At 42.0% G+C, this 23,237-nt stretch overlaps 1 protein-coding gene across 1 annotated transcript in view; it reads right to left on the reverse strand.

Moving 5' to 3' along the window:
- The window catches only part of VOPP1 (VOPP1 WW domain binding protein), a gene marked incomplete at its 5' end in the record, with an annotated part of 62,381 nt that overhangs the window by 14,283 nt on the left and 24,861 nt on the right, over positions 1-23,237 (reverse strand). Inside the window, one exon of the mRNA XM_080611217.1 lies at positions 6,861-6,919. Coding sequence (XP_080467343.1) covers positions 6,861-6,919 — 59 coding nt within the window. The remainder of the gene's footprint in view (positions 1-6,860; positions 6,920-23,237) is intronic.

The raw sequence follows: 23,237 nt of genomic DNA on the forward strand, positions 1-23,237 counted from the left end.
CCCCTCCTCAGGACTCACTCCTAGCAAGTTGAGTGGGTTGTTAATTTGGTAGCCCTATTCTCCCCAAGTTGTGCATTGGGATAACTGATCCACTGAAGCCAATTCAAGTGTGTGGTTGCTGGGTGATTATAGCAGTCAGGACTACAACCTCAACCAATCACAGAAGAGTAGAACAGTTTGGGTTGGAAGGGACCTTCAAAGCTCATCTGCTCCACCCCGCCCTTGCAATGAGCAGGGACATCTTCAACTAGATCAGGTTGCCCAAAACCACATCCAGCCTGGCCTTGAATGTCTCCAGGGATGGCGCATCCACCACCTCTCTGAGCAACCTGTGCCAGTCTTTTACCACTCTCATTGTAAAGAATTCCTCACGTGTAGCCTGAATCTCTCTTGTTTTATCTTAAAACCCACCAACACTGAGGGTATCTTGTTCTTTACTTGAAGCAAGGAATATAGCACGAGGACACAGACTATTGAAGCTAGTTGTGACGGTTTGTACCATTATTGCTCAAGGCCCCACAGGACTGAGCAATGGTGGTGGGTTTCTGCTGCCTTTATACACAGATGGTCTGATAATTACTGCTGTCTTCCTTCATGATACAAACTGCGAGCTTACATTCTTGCATTGAACTACATATGCAAACAGGCTCTTCCTGAGGCTGCTTGCTGCTAAATTGGTGGCCCTGGCCTGAGTCCAGGTCTCCATTTCTGCATGATGCCAGCTATTCAAGGTGCCTGGAAGCGTGCAAAACTATTACATTGCCTCCCATCTCCTTCCTCCATGCCAGCTTCAAATCAAATGGAAGAATAAATCAACAGCTAGATTACTGCCGTAAGCACACACCTGCTGACACTTCATGCAGCTGTAATTGCAATGGGAAAGCTAAAGTGTATCATCAGGAAAAGCCAACTTAATTAAAAGCAGTAAACATACCAGGATGTGGAGCACAGAAAGTAGCTCCCGTCATGCAACATGCCATGTGTCTAGATTGGCGGAGTTTCCAGTCTCTTGTAGACACACTGATGGAAGAAGTACTCTATAAGCTGTCTGTATAACAGCAAGAGAACATTGCTTTTTTATTGTTCTCATCTGGAACACTTTTCAGGTTCTTGATAATGCACAATGATTATTATTACAGACTCACCACCGAGCACATAACGGCTTACATTCAAAACCTAGATGAATACAACTGTGTGATAAATACGACAAAATTTAAATGCAGAGGTGCAGAAGTGTGTGGAAATGCACAAGACATTTATTTCAAAACCCATGAAAAACCACAAACAGAATACAATCAGCATTTTTCTCCATAATAAGAAAAAGAATTGACTGTTTCCAAGTAGGGCAGGAACATGCTTAAAGCATGAAAAATATAGCAAACATTCTCTCTTTTTTTTAGGTTTACATTAATGTTCTTATATTTATTTTAAATGAAAAAATAAACAGATTTAATCAACATAAATGTGCACATGTGCAGCTGCCTCCTGTATAAAGTAAACTATTTTCCATAGCAGAAACATATTAGCCTAAAAATACAGCACAACCATCTGTACATGCTGGTAACATTCAACTCAGGCCCTGCTTCAGATAAGAATTAGAAGAGGTTATAAGATAGCACTCCCCTATGCTTAGTCTATTCTCCACATTTATCAGCAGCAATGGCTAACATTTTCTTGCAGAGAAAGCATCTATGCTTCTTTCTGGAGATCTTTCACTTAGTATCACATCAGTGAACATTCAAAACATACCTAAACAAGGAACCCAACACAAAAAGTCAGTATTCAGGAAGTGGAAGCAGGTACACGCTACCAAAGAGGAGTTCAGAATTCATGACATACACAAGTAGCTGTGAAGTTAGGAAAGCCAAACCTCACCTACAACAAGTGCAGCAGAAGAGCTTCTACCACTACACAAGCAGTGGATCGTATCTGTGGACAAGCCAGAGAGCAGCAGATACTATTTACTCTAACTTCAGCAAGGCTTTCCACACTGTATTCCATGATATTCTTGTACCCAAGTTTGGCCATGACAGTCTGGACAGGCAGACAGCTAGATGGGTAAAAATAACTGGTTGGATGGTGCAACTCAGAGGGCAGCGGTCAACTCCCTAGACAGTACTGGTAATCGGTGGGAGTACCACAGAGGTCTGGACCTGTCCTTTTGACAAGCATGTTGCTCAAATTGGTGACACAGTATCAGATTTAGAGATGGCACCAAACTGGGCATCAGTCAATGACCGCTAGGGCAGGGCTACCGCTCAAAGATCTAGACTGGTTGGAGGAATGGCCTGTCAGGAACTCATGAAATTGAACAAAGCCAAAAGCAAGGTGTTGCTTGCGGGAAGGACAAACATCTTGCTGCCTGTGTGGCACCTCTGCTGAAAAGGCACTAGAGTCATGGTAGACAGCAAGCAGAATGTGAGCCAGACGTGCGGCAAGACAGCAATAAAGTAGCATCCTGGGCTGTGTCAACAGAAGCCTAGCCAGTGCATCAAGGGAAGTAACTCAGCACCTTCCACTGAGCACTTGTTGGACCACATCTAAAAAACACCCATTTGGATGTGACATCCCCAGTAAAAAGAATGAATTTTAGAAACTGAAGTGAATTCAGCAAAGGGCCACCAAGATAGAGGCTGGGGCACTTGCTCAATAAGGAGAGGCTAAGGGACATGGGCTTGTTCAGTTTAGGGAAGAAGTGGCTTCAGAGGGACCCAAGAGCAGCCTGCTAATACCCAGGAGGAGGTTATTAAGAAGATGGAGGTAGGATCTTCCCAGTGGTGTAGGGTGGGAGGACCACCTCTGAGCAAGAAAGTTTGACTGGAGGTCTCCTGAGAAACCTTTCCACCTGATCTATTCTCTAATTCTCTAACCAGAGTTACTCTATTTTCCTCACTGCTTCTCTTAGAATATCACACTGTCAAAAAATTCAATGCACAATAATCCAACAGGATGAGCTGAAATAATGTTAACTCAATACTGGGTAGCATCAAAACTCTTTTCTCCAAGTCAGCCAATCCCCTCCCTATGGGTGACAACTTCACTGACTCAGTGACATCAGCAATGGTATTTCTATTGCTGTGGACACGTGCTTACCACTCATACTCAAAAACATTTGTGCTGCTTTATAAACATTCCTTGGAGCCTGGAAAGGAAAGGATTAGAAACATTCAGGTTCTAGCATCTGGAATTTATCACCTCATTAAAAGTTCCAGTGTGCTGGTAGCTAACAACAGGAAGAAAACTAAAACAGAAGAGGCCTACAGCATTGGTCAGTCATACCAGAGAACAATGAGAGGGACATTCAGTATCATTCTAATCAAACTACTCCTTATCATCAAAATGTAAGGCAGCTTTCCCTCTACTATTCATTCCCAATTCAGAAGTGGAAAAAACAACTGGAGTATCTTAAGTGCTGCTGCCATCTGCATATAGAGGAGGTGGTTTCTCAATCTAATGCATTCACTATGTCATTATTCACATTATTGCCACATAAGAGAAGTATCTTGACGATCTCTTCCACCAATCATAAACACTTTGGGTACATCTCGAATAAGACTGAGCTGGCTTATTGAAGTGAGAGTAAGAAGAGGATCCTTGCAGAGGATCAGAGTTAAGTCTGTTGAGACAGCTTTAATTCTGATTTGCTTTACGTCCATCCACGCAACGATATATATGATCTAATTCTTTCAGCAACGTCAGGGGTAACTTGGCTTCCTGCTTTTCCAAATGATAAGAATTAGACTCCAATGACTAATTCCTTTCTCTGCTTTACATTTGTTTACCTACTTTTTCAGGCCATGTACTTTTCTCCTGTGTCAGCAAAATGTATCTAACTGACAATATCTTGTGACTCAGGCAACTAGGATATGGAGAAATGGTTGGTCTAGGTAATGAAGTAAGTTAAGAGCAGTCTTAGAAATTCTCTGTATCAACAGTAGAAGAAGCAAGAAGAAGCAAGCACCTTCTAGGATGGACATGCCACTTCAGGGATGCCTTGGTCCAAGCATGCCACACTAGATCTGTGAACTCACACACAGGACTTGGTATTTCTGAGCTGACAAGCCAACCTTTTCATTATAACACAAAGTGTCTCCAAGAGAGACGTGACATACTCTCAGCATGGGACAGAGATCACGGGGAAATCATTAAAAAGTATTGCATTGCTGGGTTTCATAAGTCTCTAAAGATAGTCTCAAGACCAAAGGACAGACTACATATGTTAACTGGGTAGAAAAAACTTCTGTCAGAAAACTAGTGATAGAAAGGAAGGGAATCTACTGCGAACTCATTCGACTAAATATATCTGCTTCTCATGGAGTGTTGCTCCAGAAATTGTAAGATAAAATAAAACCCATTTCACTACAGCACATCCCAGAGCTAGATTTGCACAGAGGAGACACTCAGGATAAAGTTACATATTATGTTTTTAGATGATTTAACATCTAACCATATGCTAATGGAGAAGATCCTATTCATGCCTCCTCCCCCACAATATGCAGAATACTGCCTTCCTCCCATTCCACCAGTGTTCGCCAAAAACTGTACCAAGCTGATTCAACACTGACTCGAAAGTGCTAAAATGAACAACGTTCTGTGGCATTAGCAAGTTGAATTAACTCAGTGAAGGGTCAAACAAGTGCCAAAGCAATGGGACTTCATCCAAAGATACTAAGATTGGTGGTGTGCCTCTCCTCTACCTCCTAAACACAGTGCAGGTAGGAAGCAGCTGGGGATCCTAGACACAGAAACTGAAATTGCAGAAGTAACAAAGTAGGAAACCGAAGACATCAATGACCTCCTATTCTTTTGATGCGTGCCCCCTTTAAACCTGCTGTGCTCCCATGTACTCAAATACCCTCTTTCCCCTCCCTTCCATATTTTCCACTTGTCACACCATATCTATCCTCTGAGCTTTACCATCCCCAAATCCTTATTGTTTTTCCTTGGCATTTCTTCTTCCTCACTTAGATTTGTAATCACAATAACAACAATAGCAATAACATGACACTCATCACCACTGCAATAATCACCAAACACACACAGATCCCACCCCTTTCCCCTTCCTTTTTCCATTTACTTACACTATCCAGGAGATTGGCAATCGCAACACTTCTATGCAGTGACTCAGATAACAGGGTGCTGCAGTAACTACCACAAACACACATGCAGTCAATACACAACAGTTTTGCTTCCACATTAAAAGATCTCCCAAACCAACACCATAGTCCCTCTCACAACTTCTTTCCTTCCAATGTTCAAAGCTGTGTGCAATTCCAATTAACCTTTTTGACGGACTGGAAAATAAACACACTGCTTTTCTACAGGATGCTCCATGTCAGAGCACAACGAAAACAGTAAGCTAGTTACTAAAAGGAAACTAATTAGAAAGCAACTTTGCATGCATCAGATCTATTGCACATAACAAATCTCCCTTTTGTACCCTTTGCCTTTGCAGGACTCAGTATGTATTTACCTGTGACATGAAGAGTCTGAACTAACACTCAATATCCAAGTAGCTACTCTTTTGTATTACCAAGGGAGATAGACAGTGGCTGCAAAAGCATGTGGGCAGAAACATAAGCAGAATATTGAGGTGATGATGAGTAACACACTCCTGAATGTCAAAGTACAGTGAGATGGCACAGTGAGATTTTCATAATCTCGTAACATCTCAGCTTCTTTCCCACATTGCAGTAAAACAAAATAAAATGTAAGTGGAACCAAAGTCCTGTTATTGGTATGCAAAGAAAATGAACTTATTTAAATTCACCCATCTGTTCTGGCCAACCATTTATGAGTAATTCTCAACATTTCAGTCACCTGAAAAAAGGATAGTGAGTTCTAAGCACAAACACTTCCTAAGCGGATAACATTCAGGATCGCAGATGAATAAACCACACAGTATTTAATTCTTTCAGTGAGCTTTCTTTCTTGCCTGGCTTCTTGGCTGCTTTTTGTCTCTAGCATTTCTCTCCTGTTTCTGGCAGATGAGGTGGAGGTGGAGAAGAAAAGGGAGGAAAGTTCTTGGGTAGCATTAGGATTACAGTAATTTCCAATCTTTTAGCAAGGAAGAGCTTGCTCAGAGAACAGACAACCTAATGCTGCTCTCTGCTTCTCCACTCTACTTTATGTTTTTAAACTTATGTTTATAAATGTTTGCAACTATAAAGCTATACAACCCAGATACAAAGTTTAGTACATTTACTTCCTTTCTGCCCTCAAATCCACAGAGAAGATACCTTCCACCCACACATTTCCTCCATCTCTTTGTTGCTGCTGTGGGCAATTTAAAACAGAAAACTGCAGTTCAGAGAGATCCTCAATCATGTACCTACAGGTCATTGACATTTGGGTCACACCGAAGCCTGATGTGAATGTAGATGCCACTCATCAAAAGGACAATTATGCCATGGATAAGAAAATCGTCCTGACTCCCTAAATTAAACAACACTATTAGCAAAGGGACAAATTTACTTTCAAAGCATTCTTGGTCTTCTGCCTGATAACCTGTCCTTGTTCAAAACAAAGGGAGACCTGTCCTCACATGGCTCTACTTCTGTTTCCTTTCAGCATTCTGAAATAAGAGCTGTTTAAGAAGCTGCAATTTTTTTTCAATTGGAAAGGTAGCGTGGCTTGAGTGGTGAAACAAGTCTGTACACTTTTGTTCATAAGGAGAAAGGGAAAGATATGGAAGATGAGGACAGAGGGAAGTTTATTGCATCTTCATTTTTAAATTAGAAAAAGTCTCTAAGAAGTTATGGGAAAAGTGTAAGTAGTGAAAGAACAACACTGTAAGAGCCTTCAGAATCTAATTCTCTCGAGCACTAGAAACCACAAAAAGGGAAGTGATGACTACTTACATATAATATGTAGGATATAATCCTTCAAAGTACCAGCAATGCTTTTTGGCCTCCGTACACTACAAAGGAAGAAAAATATGGTATTAATATTTACATAGGACAACGTACAATTATAAACACACGCACAGAGTATTTATACATTCCGTGACTTTGAGAAATTGGGAAAGGTTTGTACTCCCAAAGATTTCTCAATCCAGATACACAGAGCAACTGGGAAGTCAGGACACATTAATGGCAGCGTGTCCTAACAGGGCTCAGATCCCTTTGTCTGTGAGGCCCCATAGCTTCCCTGATTCCCGAACACACTCAGTACATTCCGTGCAGGCTCAGGATCCAGCTGCATGTATTCCCTGGCAGAACTGCTGTCTTAAAAGACAGCTCTTAAGAGAACTTAAAAACCCACTTGTGGTCATAGTTACTTAAGAGAGTTCCAAGGCACAACCAGTTTGATGACACTAAGCATATGACTACCCAGTATATTCAGTAATTGCTGGGAATTATTCATCTTCTGGAAGTCTCTGGCGTGTGGAGCCAGAAAAGGGAGAACTCCTCCATCCCATCTCTTCTTCCTACAGCTTGGAAATATCTCAAGTGTTCATTAAAGTACCGGGGAAAGGAAACTGCTTTCTGCAGCCCAGGGGTATTGTTCTCCTTCGCAGACTGCCAGAGTATCCTTGTTAAAGGATGGAGACAAGGCATTTACTCAGTGTGTGTGTGCAGGCGACGTGGGAAGCGCACATCGTTACAGGCACTGCCAGAGCACAGACGGCAGCTGAGAACAATAACGGGGCTTAAAACAGAACACCAGATGTCAAGCCCGAACTCTATATACCAGGCATAAAATATTTCTGCATATCCCACTGACATCACTAGCATAAAATGCCATCTTCATTGCAGACACAGCTCCAGGAGCTCCACCGCAAGCTGCATTATCCCATCACACACAGCCAGGACATTGTGGGACACCTCCACAGAGGAATGTCTTGCTGGGGTTTTAGCTACAATTCCCTCTGCTGCTCACACCTGATACCCAATGTGGGAGAGTGCTCGGCACACCGGCGGTGGCTGGATCATCCTTCATGTTCCCTTGGCAGCTCACCTTTAAATAATAGCTCGTGTAAGTTATTAGCCTCCCTGAATCCCAGAATACTAAATGAATCCAGTTAAGACAAAGACAAAGTGGTTTTAGATCCCTGACTCTCATTCCTCATGAATAAGAAAGGCTGCAAGCTCTTTAATGAGCATCTGATGAGCTAAATCACAGACAGATCAATTACAGCCCATGAAGACAAACTGCTCTGGATTAAATTGTTATAAGCAGTACACGAGGTGGGGGGAGGAGAAGGAAGACACTTCTGATCAGTGCGAAAAGGCCTTTCCACTAATACAACAGGCTCACACCAGTCTTCAAGATGCACAAGCTCCTGCTGAAAGGACTGGAGCTTTTTTTCTTGGGATAAACAGAGTGGAATCTCAAATTGATGCCACAGTCCAGGAAGTATATGGAGGTAAGTTCCATAACTGCTGCTGGAGCAAGTGGTATTCAAAGATCTATCTCCACATTTGCCCTTTTCTCCTTTTTTTTTTTCACCTCCTTCAAAGCTTCCAATTTCATTACCCTTCCTTCCAAATATTTTCATCATCTGGCTGTTTCTTCTTACTCTGAAGTCAGAAGTATGCCAAGTTTTTCTCTGTAACACCCTGCGAATGTATATGCATTGTAAACCCAGCAGGTCCGCTGCCAAGTCAGTGTAAAATACTTTGGCTCTTCACCTTTGAAGGCTGCAGATCAGCAGGGGCTGGCTAAAATCCCAGTGCCTGCAGGTTGACCCCTTGGGAAGCCTCATTTCAGAGCCCAGCTCAGGCTGTAGGCCGTTAAGTGTTTTTCCTTCCTGCTTCTCAACCAATATGAGTCACTGTTTACTTCAACAGCTTTAAAGCCTTTGACAGTCTGGAGCATTTTAATTGATGTTTTCCCAGCAATGTTTCTGAGCACGTGGAGGCTGCGTACCCTTTACAAGTGTAAAGGAGACATTTATATTCAGCACTCATTCTGCTCACTCTTCTCCCCGTATTTTAATCTGCTTTACAAGTTCTAAAATGAGTTGGGAAGATTCCTCCTTCCCACATCTCCCAAGTTGTAAGATTTCTGTTTCTGCCTCTTAATTCTCTGTTTCAGACAACCAATGTGCTTACTGCTGTCACATGGAAGGCTCCAGCCTGGGAAAGTTGCGCAAGAAACAATTTCTCCTAGCTTTACTGCACTGGAAGTGCTTCAGTGCCCAGACATTGCTATTATATGGACCCTGGAACAGCAGGTACCAGTCCCAGTTCTGCCTTCTTTTAACATCCTGGTGCTATGAGTACTGCACGGCAGTTGTTTAGCTCCCCTACACGGAATCAGGCAAACAAGCCAGTGGACCTCAGGTGCAAGCAGCACAGCCAAATCCGATACACATGACATGTCAAACAGATTTATACACACAGGGCAAACAATTGCCATCCCTTCTCAGTTGAAACTCCTACTGATCTCCATGGCAACTTTATGCCAGTAAACCCTGACATAAAGCGGCGGCTACTAACCACTGTCTCTACTGCCGGTTAGCAGAGCTCACGGGAATTCACTGCTGAGAATAAGGCAAGAATGTCATTGCCTCTAAGGAGTTGAGTGTCTTTAGCACTCATGTACCAGAGAAATGAACAGAGTAGCCAGAGCATGGATTTTTTTTTTCCATCCCACACACATCCTCTGAAGCAGACCATGATCATCTGTCTCCTACCAAGATCCACATTATTCTTCTGAGTGGTACTGGCCTCTTAGTTAAGCTGATGAAGAGCCATACAAGTGTGAGAGCGGTTGTAAGCCACCGGCATCAGACTCTCATCCTCACATCATCTTGGAGGATGATGTCCTTGTTTGAGACTATTAAACCCTCAAGAAAACAGATCTGGCAGGAACTCGCTGGAGTCCTCAAAACAGACACAAAGGGGAGATAACTCCTATCACTGCAATACAATAGGACCTCAGACACCAGCATTGGTGCCTACTCTGCTAGCTCCTATATGAAGACAGGCTGTACCTAAGAGTTTCTAGAAAGTGTTTATGTCTTTAAAAAGACATTTACCCATTCACTAATAGGAAAAAAAGTATGTTTATGGGTTTTAAACTGGCTTAGATATGGCCCTGCTGATGCTTTTCCTTTTCTAGAAGGACTCTGCACATTTTGCTTGTAAGATTCCTCTTTCTATGTCCTTTAACAGTTTGACACAGATATAAGAGTACATTCATTTTTCAAATAAATGACGCAGGTCTGATTTGGTGTCCAGATGTTTCTTTAGGGAATTAATGGTATGTGAATTAGACAGATGCTTGAATACATTCCTTAAGATTCCATATTTGGAAAGAGAAAAAAAAACCACAAGACTTGGTTTTCCTGTTTGTTTGTTTTTAAATACATCAGCATCTATCTCAGAGCCTGTTTTCTTTGACAGACTGCAGCAACACAAACTGCAAACTGTCCTTTTCTGTGGCCTCTAAATTGATTCAGATTTCCTTTAAGAAAGGAAATGTGCTTCCTGCCACAGTTCGAAATTGCAAATGTTACCACTGCTAGTAAGAACAATGAGCAGCAGAAGTTACTAAAACATTTACCAAAGACTGGTTTTGATCACGCCGTTATATATAGAATGTAAATACATAGGTATGCACATGGCGTGGGGGAACACAGAGCAGGCAGCCTGCTCACCGAGTGTCAGATGGTACTCTACAGATCATTAGCTATGCTTTGCAGGGTTTGCAGAAATACTATCTCTAAGCAGGAATATCCTCACCGTTGCACATCATTATCTTCCAGTCCACAGGACAATAAAAAGAAAACAGAGCTGATCAATTAAGTATTCTTTGTAATCAAGAGAGCAGTGGATTCACGCCCAGTGTTTTTATTGGAGGTTGGAAATTAATAATGGAAAAGTAAAAACAATTGGAGCCCCATCTGCAGACAGTAAATACTTTCCAGTAGGACTATTGTTCATTTTCGTTATGGGTACCAACGAGAAAGCAGCCAACAGTGGACAAATGTGTTTGTGGAGGGCAGAGGGAGGGCGATTGCTATCTGCATGCTGAAGGGACACTCAGAGTGAGTTTGTGACATTTGCTCAAAGCCATATTCTGTTAAGAGGCACAGGTCTGCTATCAATCACAAAGTCAATGAAACCCTATCAGTTATCAGCAACTGAGGGTGAGGCTGCTTCTTTTAAGCCACACAAAAAACCCTAGGTGATACACACAATTTCCATGACATATTACAGTTATAAGGATTCAAATAGGTAGATTCATTAGGAAAAAAACCCAAAAGGTAATTGACAGAATGACTTGCCACACTGACGTGGCAGAAATGGCTCCTAGGATGCTGGGGTGACCCACTTAGCACGTTCCCTCCCAATCAACTGGGTATATGCTATACATTAGTAGAGCGCAAGTTGACCAAAATGTCATTCTTGTGGTGACAGCCTCTGAGGCTCTGCTAGGATTAATTCATAGATGAACAGGAAGAAAAAGAGTTAAAAGCATCTAAGACATGGAACGAGAACAAAGAGTTAAAAGTATCTGAGACATGGAACATCATTTCTGAGGATCACACAATCCTGTTCCAACCTACACCCAATATTCTGTCTTCCACACAGCTAGATCAAACTAGTAATTGAGGAAACGGGAGGACAACACCTTTCTGACCATACGGCTCCACAGCATCTGAGAAACAACTGGCTATACCTGCTGCCTCTGTTACAGAAGGACAGCTGCAAAACTCACCCACACACATCTTTCTTTCCCAGTTTTACTGGTCACTGCACCTGGCAAATATTTGATGAAACCCAGAAAAAAGGATGGGATAGTCTACAGTGCAACTCCAGGCTAAATAATCAGTTCCAGAAGGCAATTAATGGCTAGGAATCACAATGCTTTAGGGGATCTGACCTTTAAAATTGTATCAGTTTTCAGAACACTACCCATTTCAGTGCCTAGACAAGAGCTGAAAGCATTATGAGCTACAAGCTGCTCATTAGATGTGGTGCACTGAAACCAGAAGGACTTCTGCATGCTGAAAGTTTGAAAGACTGGATTTACAGAGACACGAATATGAGTATAGTGCTCTTCCACAGCCCAGAAAAGGGCAAAATATCATCCATTAGAGACAACACATGCTCAAACTGAAAAGTGTAGCCTAAGGGTGAAAACGTTTTACTAGAGAAAATACATTTGGTTTTAACCTTGCCTGATTCTATCTAAATCTATCCCTCCCCCTTCCTTGGTGATGCTAACAACTGAGGGTAAAAGCAGCCCATCTCTAAACTATTTTAAGAAACTGAGTTTGCAAGTCACATTACAAGTGATTTCAAGACATGCTCTTGTCACAAAAGACAGAAGCAAGTCTTACTAAAAGCCAGGATTATGCTAAGGTATTTTTATTAACTAAGGTAATAAGAAAACAGCAGGAAAGTTGTATGAAAGGATGCTGATCCTTTACCAAGCCTTCCCTCCATGCAACCATAAACAGGACAAAATCTATTCCAGATATACAGCCGTTTCATAAAGACCATGATCACAAAGTCATATAACTTGCAGTATAAAGAACGATTTTCATATATTTCAGAAGGAGGTGTTTCTGGCCAGTCTTTTTGGGCTGTTCTCCAAGAAAGAATGGAATATTTCTCATACAGGATTATTAGAAGAAGCACCTTTTCCACTTTGAATTAATCAGTGTGCATTTTGCAACAGTAAAAATTTCAACACAAACAGCAGTTTCTTATTAGTTCTTCTGCTGCTCAGAGCACATGCATTAATCATCATATTTTTATTTTGAATTAATGTGGACTGTACATTAGATAGCCTCCCATTACAAAGCATTACTTTACATTTAGATCTATTAACCTTTCCCACAAAAGAAGTACAAACTATCCCTTGCATGCAATTTCATTTCAGGAGCCTGACTCATTATTTTAATTCTTTTTTGCCATTATACAGCAAATTGCAAATGCACTTCAGTCCTAGAACAATAGTTTCAATTAAATATAACCCTTTTATCAGTCTCCAAAGGGGATGGGGGTAAGGAAAAGCAGGAGACCCTCATTTTCCGTAGCCCACAGTAAGATGGAGGGGGTGAGCGGCAGGCGGCTGGGCTCCCGTTCAGCACCTCGGACAGCAGCCTCCCACTGCGCTCCGCCCCGCCGCACGGGTGTAACCATCACCCGCACCGCACTCGGCACGGTGTGCGGGAGGCACTGCACCTGCTAAACAGCTCATGCCATATGTGAGTGCTAATTGAGACATTAATAACTTATCATCGACTCACAGAACATCTCCAGCTGGAAGGGACTCAGAAGAATTCACAAGGCCAACTCATCCACTCCTTGCAGGATTACCTGGCGCTAAACCAGATGATTAAGAGCATCATCCAGACTCTCCTTGAACTCTGACAGGCTTGGTGCTGCGACCACTTCCCTAGGCAGTCTGCTCCAGTGATCCACCACCCCTTTCAGTGATAAACCTTTTCCTAATGTCCAATGTGAATTTACCCTGATGCAGCTGCATTCCATATCCTCGTATTCTATTGCTGGTCACCACTGACCAATACTCAATTTGCCCAAACCCCCACTGACTGTCTTGGATGAAACAACTGTACCAAATCATCTTCAAACTGTTTGGGAAACCATAGTTATGATAATTACTGAAGTTGTTATGTGAAATATCCAGCTTGGATCTCCATCAAAATGTCAAGCCAGATGTTTATGACAGTTCCAGGAGATCCTCAGTACCAGAGAAGGTCAGGACATGCGTTACCTTCTTATTTCTACACCCATAAACTCAGCAACATTTGCACAAACCTAAAAGCTGGGGGTTTTCTTACACCTTCCTGGTGGAACTGACCCTACACTGGAAGTTCTAATGGCAGATTTGCAAGAAAGCATGAGGCATGCCACATATTGAAAGCATTTTCACCTAAGAAAAGCAAAAACCATTCAACATTCCATTGGAGTCTGCAGCTTCAAGGGGGTAGTGGTAGCTTTTTTTGGTTCCAAATGGAAGGAAACAGATGTAACATTTTCCCAACTCTGCTAGAAGCAGTTGATCTGTTCCAAATGATACTGGGCAGGTTCCACAGCTCCAAAATTGAATTTAGCTTCTGCAATTACTCTGTTTCCTTTCATATTGCATGAGAAATAAAACCAAGGTTATTATTTGCATTCTTTAACTACAGAACAAGTCATAAAGCACCTTATAAAACAAGCCATAAAATAGGGTGCATGGGGAAAAGGGATCATTTGTCAGGAATTGAAAGGAAAATCATTCAAAGAGTGACGATATTCACTATTTCCACCCTCAGTCTCATTAAAAATGAAAGAAAATAAATACTATGATCTATAGCATATAAATATATAGCATATATATAAAACAAATACTATGACAGCAATACAACGATTTTACTTTTAAGCCTCTAGTGAACATAGGTAGCACTTTCAGAGTCAGCATCAAGACATAGATACCAAACGCACTTTCCTTTGACTAAGGACTGGAAGCTTGGTTCATCTCCAGCCCTAACCCTAGTAGGCACTTACTCCTCACAGGAACTTACTCTATCTAGAGTACTAGTAAGAGCAAATTACAGATTTGGGTTTCCCCCAGTTTTTCTAAAACCATGCCAGCATTCATTCCCTTCAGTTCATGCTGAACTGGCAAATTTGCCTGTTTCCTATGTACATTTCATTCTTCTTTTTACTACCCCAAGAATGAAAACAACCTTTAAATTACCTGGTACTTAAATCCTCAGGGGCTGCCTTTCATCTCCCATAAGAGAAAAAACAAAGCAAAGAAAGACTGGGCAAAGGAAGATGGATTCAGAACTCAATTTTCTCAGTCATTTGCAGCACAGACAAGACTGAGGTAGAAAAACACTGCTACATACAGATGCTGGTTAGTTAAGCTATGACAGCCCATCAAAGGCTGAAGGAAAATAGATTTCTCTAATGGTTTCCAGGACTCAGGGCAGTTGCTTTGGGAGTTCCTGGGCTTTGTTCTGTTGATGTTATGCATCCCCCACACACTCATTTGTTCCATAGAGAGCATGCGAACAGGCCAGAGCGCAGCTGCATAATCACAGCAACTCTAGCTCCTCTCTCTACTACCCTTATTTTTCATTCTTGACATTTAATCCAGTGATGCACACCTTGCACAGATCCTTCTTATGAGCAGTCACTGGAAAACAACTTCTTTTTTTAACTCAACTAAGACTTTTTCAGTTTTCAGAGAGATTTATTCCAACTCTGCAACTACTGGATCAAAACCCTTTGTGCTCTAAAGTCCTGTAAACATCAGTAACATTGAAGGCAGCAACTCCTCAGTCTCAAGAAACAAGATGCTGAGTTTATGACTAATCACACACCCAGTGCAGGGAACAAAAGAAATCGATAATAATGAAATATCATCTCAGTGCTGTTCCCCTGGAAGGTATGCAAGGCCAAGGCAAGTTCTCACCTTCAAGAGGTTATTCTAGAAACCCCTCATGTTCAGTGTTAGATTGTTCATTTTAAATCAGATTAAATACATCATGTGTGTATTAAATAAATGAGCACCTGAATACAGTAGAGATTAAAGAGGTTACCTTGGAAACATTCTCATATTTGAAAACCAGTTCCTAAAAAAAACCCCAGCAATTCAAATTCCAGGTATTTGAGCAGAAGTATCTACTTCAACACTGCCAGGGGGAAGCTTTGCTCTTGCCCAGCTCCCACCTGCTTAACAGTGAATTGTCAGATGCTTACCTACAGGTGTCTCCATTAACAGCCATCATTACTGTGTCATTCACATTCTCACAAGGCACCTCAGTCTCTCAAGGGAAAAGCACAGATGTACAATTTATGGCACAAATCCAGTCTGGTTTAATGACCAAACCGGGGCTGGAAAAACAGTTCTAAAGGAAACTTCAATGTAGCTAGACAAAATCAACTAGACTAACCACCCTGAAGTAAACATTAAAACCCACATAGGAACACAGCAGAGGTAAATGTCTTGTCTGCAAGACTAGCTCATTGAACAGGGCTGCGATACTGTGGATACCACAATGCTGCGATATGATCATCTCCATACTGTGGTCCAGAAAACCATTTGCTTTGGGACTCAGTTCCTGGAACACCGGGAGGAGTTTATATGTTTAGGTTCATCCAGGCTAATAATCAGGTTTTTCTATTCTTGCAGTCTATTAAACTTCCTACTGATTGGCAGCAAACACACTTCTTTCTCAGGCCAAAATTCTCCTCAAAGAAAGAAACAGCAGAAGAGTTTGACAGGGTGTAATTTGTATTTATTTAACAAGTCAATTCAAGCTCTCAGGGGGATGCTCTACTGTGGCTTTTGGGCAGACACTGACCAGGTAGACTGAAACATCAATGCCTTTTAAATTAAACTAAGAACCTAAACTGGCTCCTACTCAGACAGTCCAATAGTGACAGCATATGATTATTAAATTCCAATGAGACAAATCCAACAGCTGTACCTCACAACTACTTATTTGACCAGGAAGAAATACTGCACATTTGTCCTTGGAGTATTCCCCATGAAAAGACTGTAATAGAAAATAAATACTCAGTCCTTTCTGGCAAGTGGCAATGCCTACTACTGGCAAAGCATTTTTCCAAATGAAATAACTTCCTACATATGACCATAACATTTGCTTTTCTTCTATTAAGGAGCCTGAATGTACTTAAACAATAAATCTCCAGTGTCCCAGTTTGTCAACTTTCAACATAATCCAGTAAGAGTGTTGACAAATCTCTCCATTTAAGTCAAAAGCATACCAACATTTGGCATGTTTCTAAAAGGATCATTTTCTTGGTTTGAGCGATCACGTCAGTTTTTCCACATTCAAAGCAGCTCCCTAGAAGGGGTGGGGAAGAATCTACTGCAGGTTCCAAAGGTGCCCCTTTAGATAGAGATAGTGGATACACATAACCAGAAATATTCAAATTATCTCTTGGTATAGGAGCCATGTCTTGGCTCAAACTGCTTTTCACCCCTCAAACCACCTACTTCTTAGCTTGATGAAGGACATGCTGGATGGCTCTTTGCATGTTTCCTCTCTTGTTAAATCAGGGCACGCTCCTTGCTCAAACATCCATCCATTTATGTGGATTTTCTTGGACCCCATCAAGCTTTCAGCTTCCTCTAGTAACAGTTACAATGCAAATTTTCCAGTTATCACTGTTGGACCTCTAGTTACCACTCTTGTGGCTTGCGGTTCATCTTCATTTTCTTTATTCCTGCTTGCAGGTGATAGATCCTACTTGTACGTGAGGAAGTTACTTGACGAGACACAAGGAAAAGTTAGGATGCTGTAATGAATTCCACTCATCCCTTTGACACAGACTACACAGACATCAAAAATCTCTTTACCAAGGTTATTGCCTCACAAAGTATACCTGGGGTTACCTCAGGGACATTCTGCAACTGAGACCTGTGAGAGTGAGGTGAGGTATAAATGAAACATTCACTCTCCACTAAGATGTGGTCTACACTCCAAAAAACCTCAAGATCCCTGCCTGGAGGTATTGCTATGGATGGATAATAGCATGAGATATGGCCATGAATGTTTAATTTATAAACCTAGCAGCTAGAAAATTATTCAACTAGACTGAAAGTGCTGAGGATTTTGATAGTGTCTGCCCACATTAACAGATGGAAGTAGCATCAACAGCTTAGAAACGAACACAGACACACTTGCGTATTTGGTCAGTGTTGCATAAATTGAACTTTTGGAGAAAGTTCAATCCCTCTGCAAGCAGTGGGCAACTCCAGAAGTATCCAGGGCATTGCTCCTGCTTCCACAGGACATGGCTTGGCTTGCTGCCCCTCTCTTCACAGGCCCGCCAGCTGCTCTTCCAAGCACTACAGGGTTCATCCCAGAGGGTAAAGAGCACCACAGAACAAAGGCACTAAAACAGCACTATGGTTCCTACAGTTTTCCAGGGCAGTTCTGTGCAGGCCAAGGAACCTTTACATCACAACCACAAACTGAAACTCACGGACGGGAGAAAGAAATGCGAGAGGAGCAACAGGCAGACAAGTGAGCAAGAGAATGATGTGTCCAGACAACCAGCAAGGTGAGAAAAGGCATAAAATCTGGTGCTAATTCCTCTTTCACCAGGGTGCACACCAGTTAGAGTTAGCAGGTAAGAAGCAAAGAACCAAACCAGAATCATACAGAGTCAGAATCATCTCCTATGATCCCATGGGTGTAGTTTTCAGGATGTGGATTATCCAGAAGCACATCAGACCTCAGTCAGGTCATATCCTCTCATGTCCTTCTGCTCCTCAGAAACAAAACCATCATGCAGCAGAAGAGGCTAACTGGAATAAATGGCACTGACTGAGCCAGTCAAGGCTTCTTCCCAACCCCTTTCCAAACAGGCTTAAGAGGTCAGAAACCAACAGGGTGGCAGCTGAGGACATCAGAGAGGCAGACTATGAATGATAGGCAACCATATAGGAATGACAGTATCTTGTAAAGGGTGAGGGGACAACTCCAGTGGCAGATGACTGGTGCTCTGCTCCTCCATGCAAGGCAGCAGTTCCCATTTTTTCACCTCCAACTGAGTTTCAAACCAGGAGCCCTTTCTGACATGGAAGCATGACACCATGAATTAGCTACAGCTCCTCACACCAGCCCAGGGCAGAAATCTTGTTATCATTCTCCCACAGCACAAAGCAAAAAAACCCCAACCCTTTCCTTTATAGTGTGCTTAGCCTTTAATTTGGGAAAGGCAAAGCCTGGCACCTCACCACTGGAAGGCTGCTTGCCATGACATTGTTCTTTCCCAATGAAATGATGAAAGTTTCAATGTAGCAGTGCCAGCCCATGTCAATAAAGCCATGTTTCTCTAAAGCAGCAGAATTCTTTACCCCAGTTTACAGACCCCCAAATCAGACATCAGATACCAAATAAAGCCTCAGTCTTTCAAATATGTGAAGGAGATCCCATATACAAACAGCAGCCTGTGTTACCACCATTTCTATTCACGGTAGTGAAGTTTAAGCATGTGCACAAGTGTTAGAGGGAAGAGGTTTGGCTTTGCCCTTGAAGTTTTAAGATACTCAGTAAGAACAGCAAACCACCTCTCTTATTTGTTTCCATTCAAATCCAGAAACATACCAACACATTTTCCAAGTTTTTAAAGGAATGGCTACGCATTCCCACATTTTTCTAAAGTTGCATGCAGCCTAAGGAATAGATGTCTTGCCCTGAGCTGGGTCACACAAAAAGACAAAAGAATTGGAGCACATCTCTCTTCAGTTAGAGGAAAAAGACATTCGTGCTAAATTGCTTTCAAATAAAACAATGCACTTATGTCTGGCTCCTACAGTTGCACAATGGCAAGGCTTCTAAGGAGCATCTTCTTTGTACTTTCAGAAGGGGTAATGTTTCAGAATGAGCTTCCTCTCATTCACCCCTGCATTTACCAAGTGTTTAGACAGACTATTAAAAAGGCCACAGATCAAGCAAAGACCTCATTTTTTCCCCTCAGTGACGCTTACAGCTGCTGTTTCTCAGTACAGTTCCAACTTCAAGGCAACATCCCAACTCCTTGTGAGGGATATTAATTCCAGGTGCTCAAAAAGCACCAACAACAAATGCTGTGATATCCATTCTCCCCTAGTACCACCTCCCAATCTCCCTTCTGCACCCACAGAGCTGCCTGGTGCTGTGGGGGAAGGAGGAGCCTGAACCCCTTTGGTACGAGGGCAAGATGCCACCTCATGGACCCATGCTGACCTTTAGTTTTAAAGCGTGGGCTCTGCTTTGTCATTCCTGGCACATGACCATGCGACTTCTGGGAAGAAATAGGAGCCACTGGACTATTAAATGATACTTAAGAAACACTTCTGCAATCATGTTCTTAAGCTTTCTTAGCTTGATTTTAGGGCCTCATCCAAAGACTGCCTGACAGAGTGCCTGGCTGTGGACTTATGCTGATATCTCTGGCGAGGAGCATAAAACATAAATAAAAGAGAAAATTGCTTTGCTGCCATCAATCTTTATGTAAAGCTCAAACAGATGTTACAAGCAGTAGGGCTTTTAAAGGAGAGGGCTGACCATGGAAGGTGCCAGTTACCTCACCCTGTGCCGAGGTGCCACTAAAACCCCCAGAAAGTCATACCAGCAGCAGACTAAGGGGCCCACGTAACACTGAATAAACTCCTGGGCTGCCCTCAGTACTATTTGTTTTATGGATGCTTTTGTTCAGCAGGGCCTTTTTTTAATTAAAACCAAAAAGCCAGCCTCTTGGGGGATCTATTTTCCTTTCCTCTTCTGACTTCAGCACAAACACACCAGAAAAATTATAGCCACAGTACAAATAAAAATAGCTGAAGAACTTGCAGCTGTTGTTAATTTCCCAAGTATTCAACGTTGCCCATTTAATGATGGAACAATATGCTCTAGTTTCAGTCCTGGCACAAGGCTAGCTGAGCGGGAGGCAGATATTTTAGCTCGTGAGAATGCCAAAGGCAAGTCAAACTACAGCAAGCAGAGAAAGGGTAAGAGGACAACATGATCTACACCACTGGCCATCCACACCAAACATTTTCTCCTCCTTTTTCTTTCTCATGTAAAACTATCAGTCAACTCACCAACTGACTAGATGAGGCTCACAGACTTACTATTGCATACAGCAGGAAAAACATGCGCCTAAGAAATTCATGCAGTGCAAAACATGTTTTACAGATGAAAAGCTGATTTTTTTTCTTTCTATTTTAAGTATCAAGTGTTTCTGGTGTTAAATGCATTACACAGAGAGGTTTCACTTGCTTATCTCACTGAATAAAGTCTTTAACCAACTTGTCTATAGTCCAGATGAGTGGATTTCCCTCCTTTAGTACAGAACAAAGTAATAAAAGACTTGGTATTTGTAGGGAACAGAAGTGAAATAAAACATGCCTCTTAGGCTTGGCAAGGAGAATTTAGAAACTAAAACCACATCTAAATACTAAAACCACTTTTGAAGCAGTGAAGTCACATGCAGTAAAAATGCTTATTAGTTACATCTCTTGCAGCTCTGTACTCCTTTGCTAAGTATCTTCTCATGATTATGCACTTACAAAGTAGCCTGAGCAGAATTAGTAGAGACAATGCTCATATATATATACATATACACACACACACAACATCCATGAGTAGCAGTGAAGTACAAAAGAAAAATTAAGACTAAGGTACAGGAGTAAAAATCAAAGGCTCAGAAGCGGGAAATTGGGAAACTGTTGATTACACAGAGCCTCTATTTCTGTTGGGCTTCATTTGTGCTTTTATGCATGTGAATCAGGCAGTTCGAGGTCATAAACACAGAGCATTCAGCAGGTAGTATTTAGTGAAAAAACACATTCTCCTCTTGTTAAGGGCCCACTTAAAAGGTAAAAATGTAAAACACAATAAGTAACAGTTTTAAAGAGGACAATAAAAGAAATCTTTTAAAAGTCAAAGCTTGCAACATTACCAAGACTTCTCTGTTATGCTCAGATGCAGTTTTATTCCACTCCAGGGAGGGGAAAATAAAAACCAAGGCCCCAACAACCCAGCCTTTGGCAAGACTTCTCCACCACTGGCCAAGACAAGCAGCCCTATCCTTCCCTGTGAAAGCAAAGGCTCACTCCAGCACTCCACAGATCAGACTCTAGTTCGCACCTCTCTATCACATCAAATAAACCCACCTGGTGAACATGACTGAGGTGAGGAAGATGAGTTGAAAACAGTTTCACATGTGGCCCCTGTGCCTTCTTGCAGGTAAAGAATAGGATGAGTTTAAACCAAAAGCGATCAAAAGCGCATATGCAGCAAAGCACACCACTGCTGAGCACTTAAGGGCAGGCAACCCAACAGCACTGTGCTCTTACCCTCAGTCCTGGGATGCAAAAGAGCAGCCAGGTGGATGTGGGGAAATCTTCTGTCGAGGGACAAAGCAGTGGTGAGAGTTGTGAAGAGCCTGCTGGAAACAGATCAGTCTCCAACTGTTCCTCGGGCTTTTGAGGTCTCCCTGGTCTCATCCTGCTCATAGAAGGTGTCTGGTCCTTCCTGATGTTTAACAAAGTAAAGCCATATCCCTCTGGTGTCTACAAAGACAGCAGTGATACAGCTGAACCTGTTATTCATGTTAGATTAATTGTTCTGGCTTTCTGCAGCTTGCTCCCTGCATGCATGTCTGCTCCTGTGACAGTAGATGCTTGTACATGTTAGGTCACATCACAGAACAATAAACATATGAAAGCATACAGGCACCTATCTAGCCAAGTAAAGACCTATAGGCTATAGTCCAGAGTGCTAAAAGACAGGGCCTTCACGGTTTGAAGCAGACGTGGCTGCTACTCAGCACTCTCAGACAGGGTCATTTGGTACATACCTCTCTTAGAAGTTACCATCTTGCTAAAACATTTCATTTTCTCTTCAAAGAAAGAAATTAGACAATAGAAGTTACCTTATTCAGTCTTTAAATTTAGTATTACAGCTACCAATAATGTAAGCAACTGCCTGTGACACAGAACAATCGCAGAACTAGGTAAGACAAGACAAGCAAGGAAAACAGGAAACATCTCCACCAACAGGAGAATCACACACCTGGCTTCACAGCAGTGCTGCTCCACACACTTGCAACATGAAAGTGATGCATGGAAGGGATGAAACCAGACCCTGGTCATTGATGAGCTCCAACAATCCACTTAATAGAGAGGTTTCAGAAAGAGAACTTAACTGGTATTACACAAATATGAATGGACCCCATACCTGCACAACTGGGTAGTATCAGCACCCGTCTGGACTCATATGCTATCAGTGGTACTTGTATGACATTTTGGAAATTTCTACTGGTCACTTTTACAACTAGAGGATGTTCTTTACACTTCAAGCCTCATTCAGCCAGAAGCTTTCAGTGAGACTTCAGGGCTTTCAACTATAGTACCAGGTAATGCAACTAAAGGGCTAACTACGTTTTTAGTTCAGTGGGAGTAGGAGGCGGGGAAGAAAAACCCCACACTATGAAGCTGTTTTACCATGGCCCCATGTTCATAAAACCAAAACCCTGCATCCAGAATGACTGCATCTGTGAGATAAACTCAATGACTTCTTCCAGGCACATCCACATGGACTGCTCTTGGAACAGTACAATGTTCATTTAAATAAAAAGAAAGGAAAGGAAACATCATTGGGAGAAAAAAAAACTTCTTCACTTTGGAGCCAAAATCGGTAGGCTTTGCAGTGGGATGCTGTTGGAATTCTTTACACGATATGTTTTTGTGTTGACATTTTATAACTCTGTTCAAAGAGAACGAAATGTCAAGCACTT

Source organism: Psittacula echo, assembly GCF_963264785.1.
Source record: "Psittacula echo genome assembly, chromosome: 2".
Lineage (NCBI taxonomy): Eukaryota > Metazoa > Chordata > Aves > Psittaciformes > Psittacidae > Psittacula > Psittacula echo.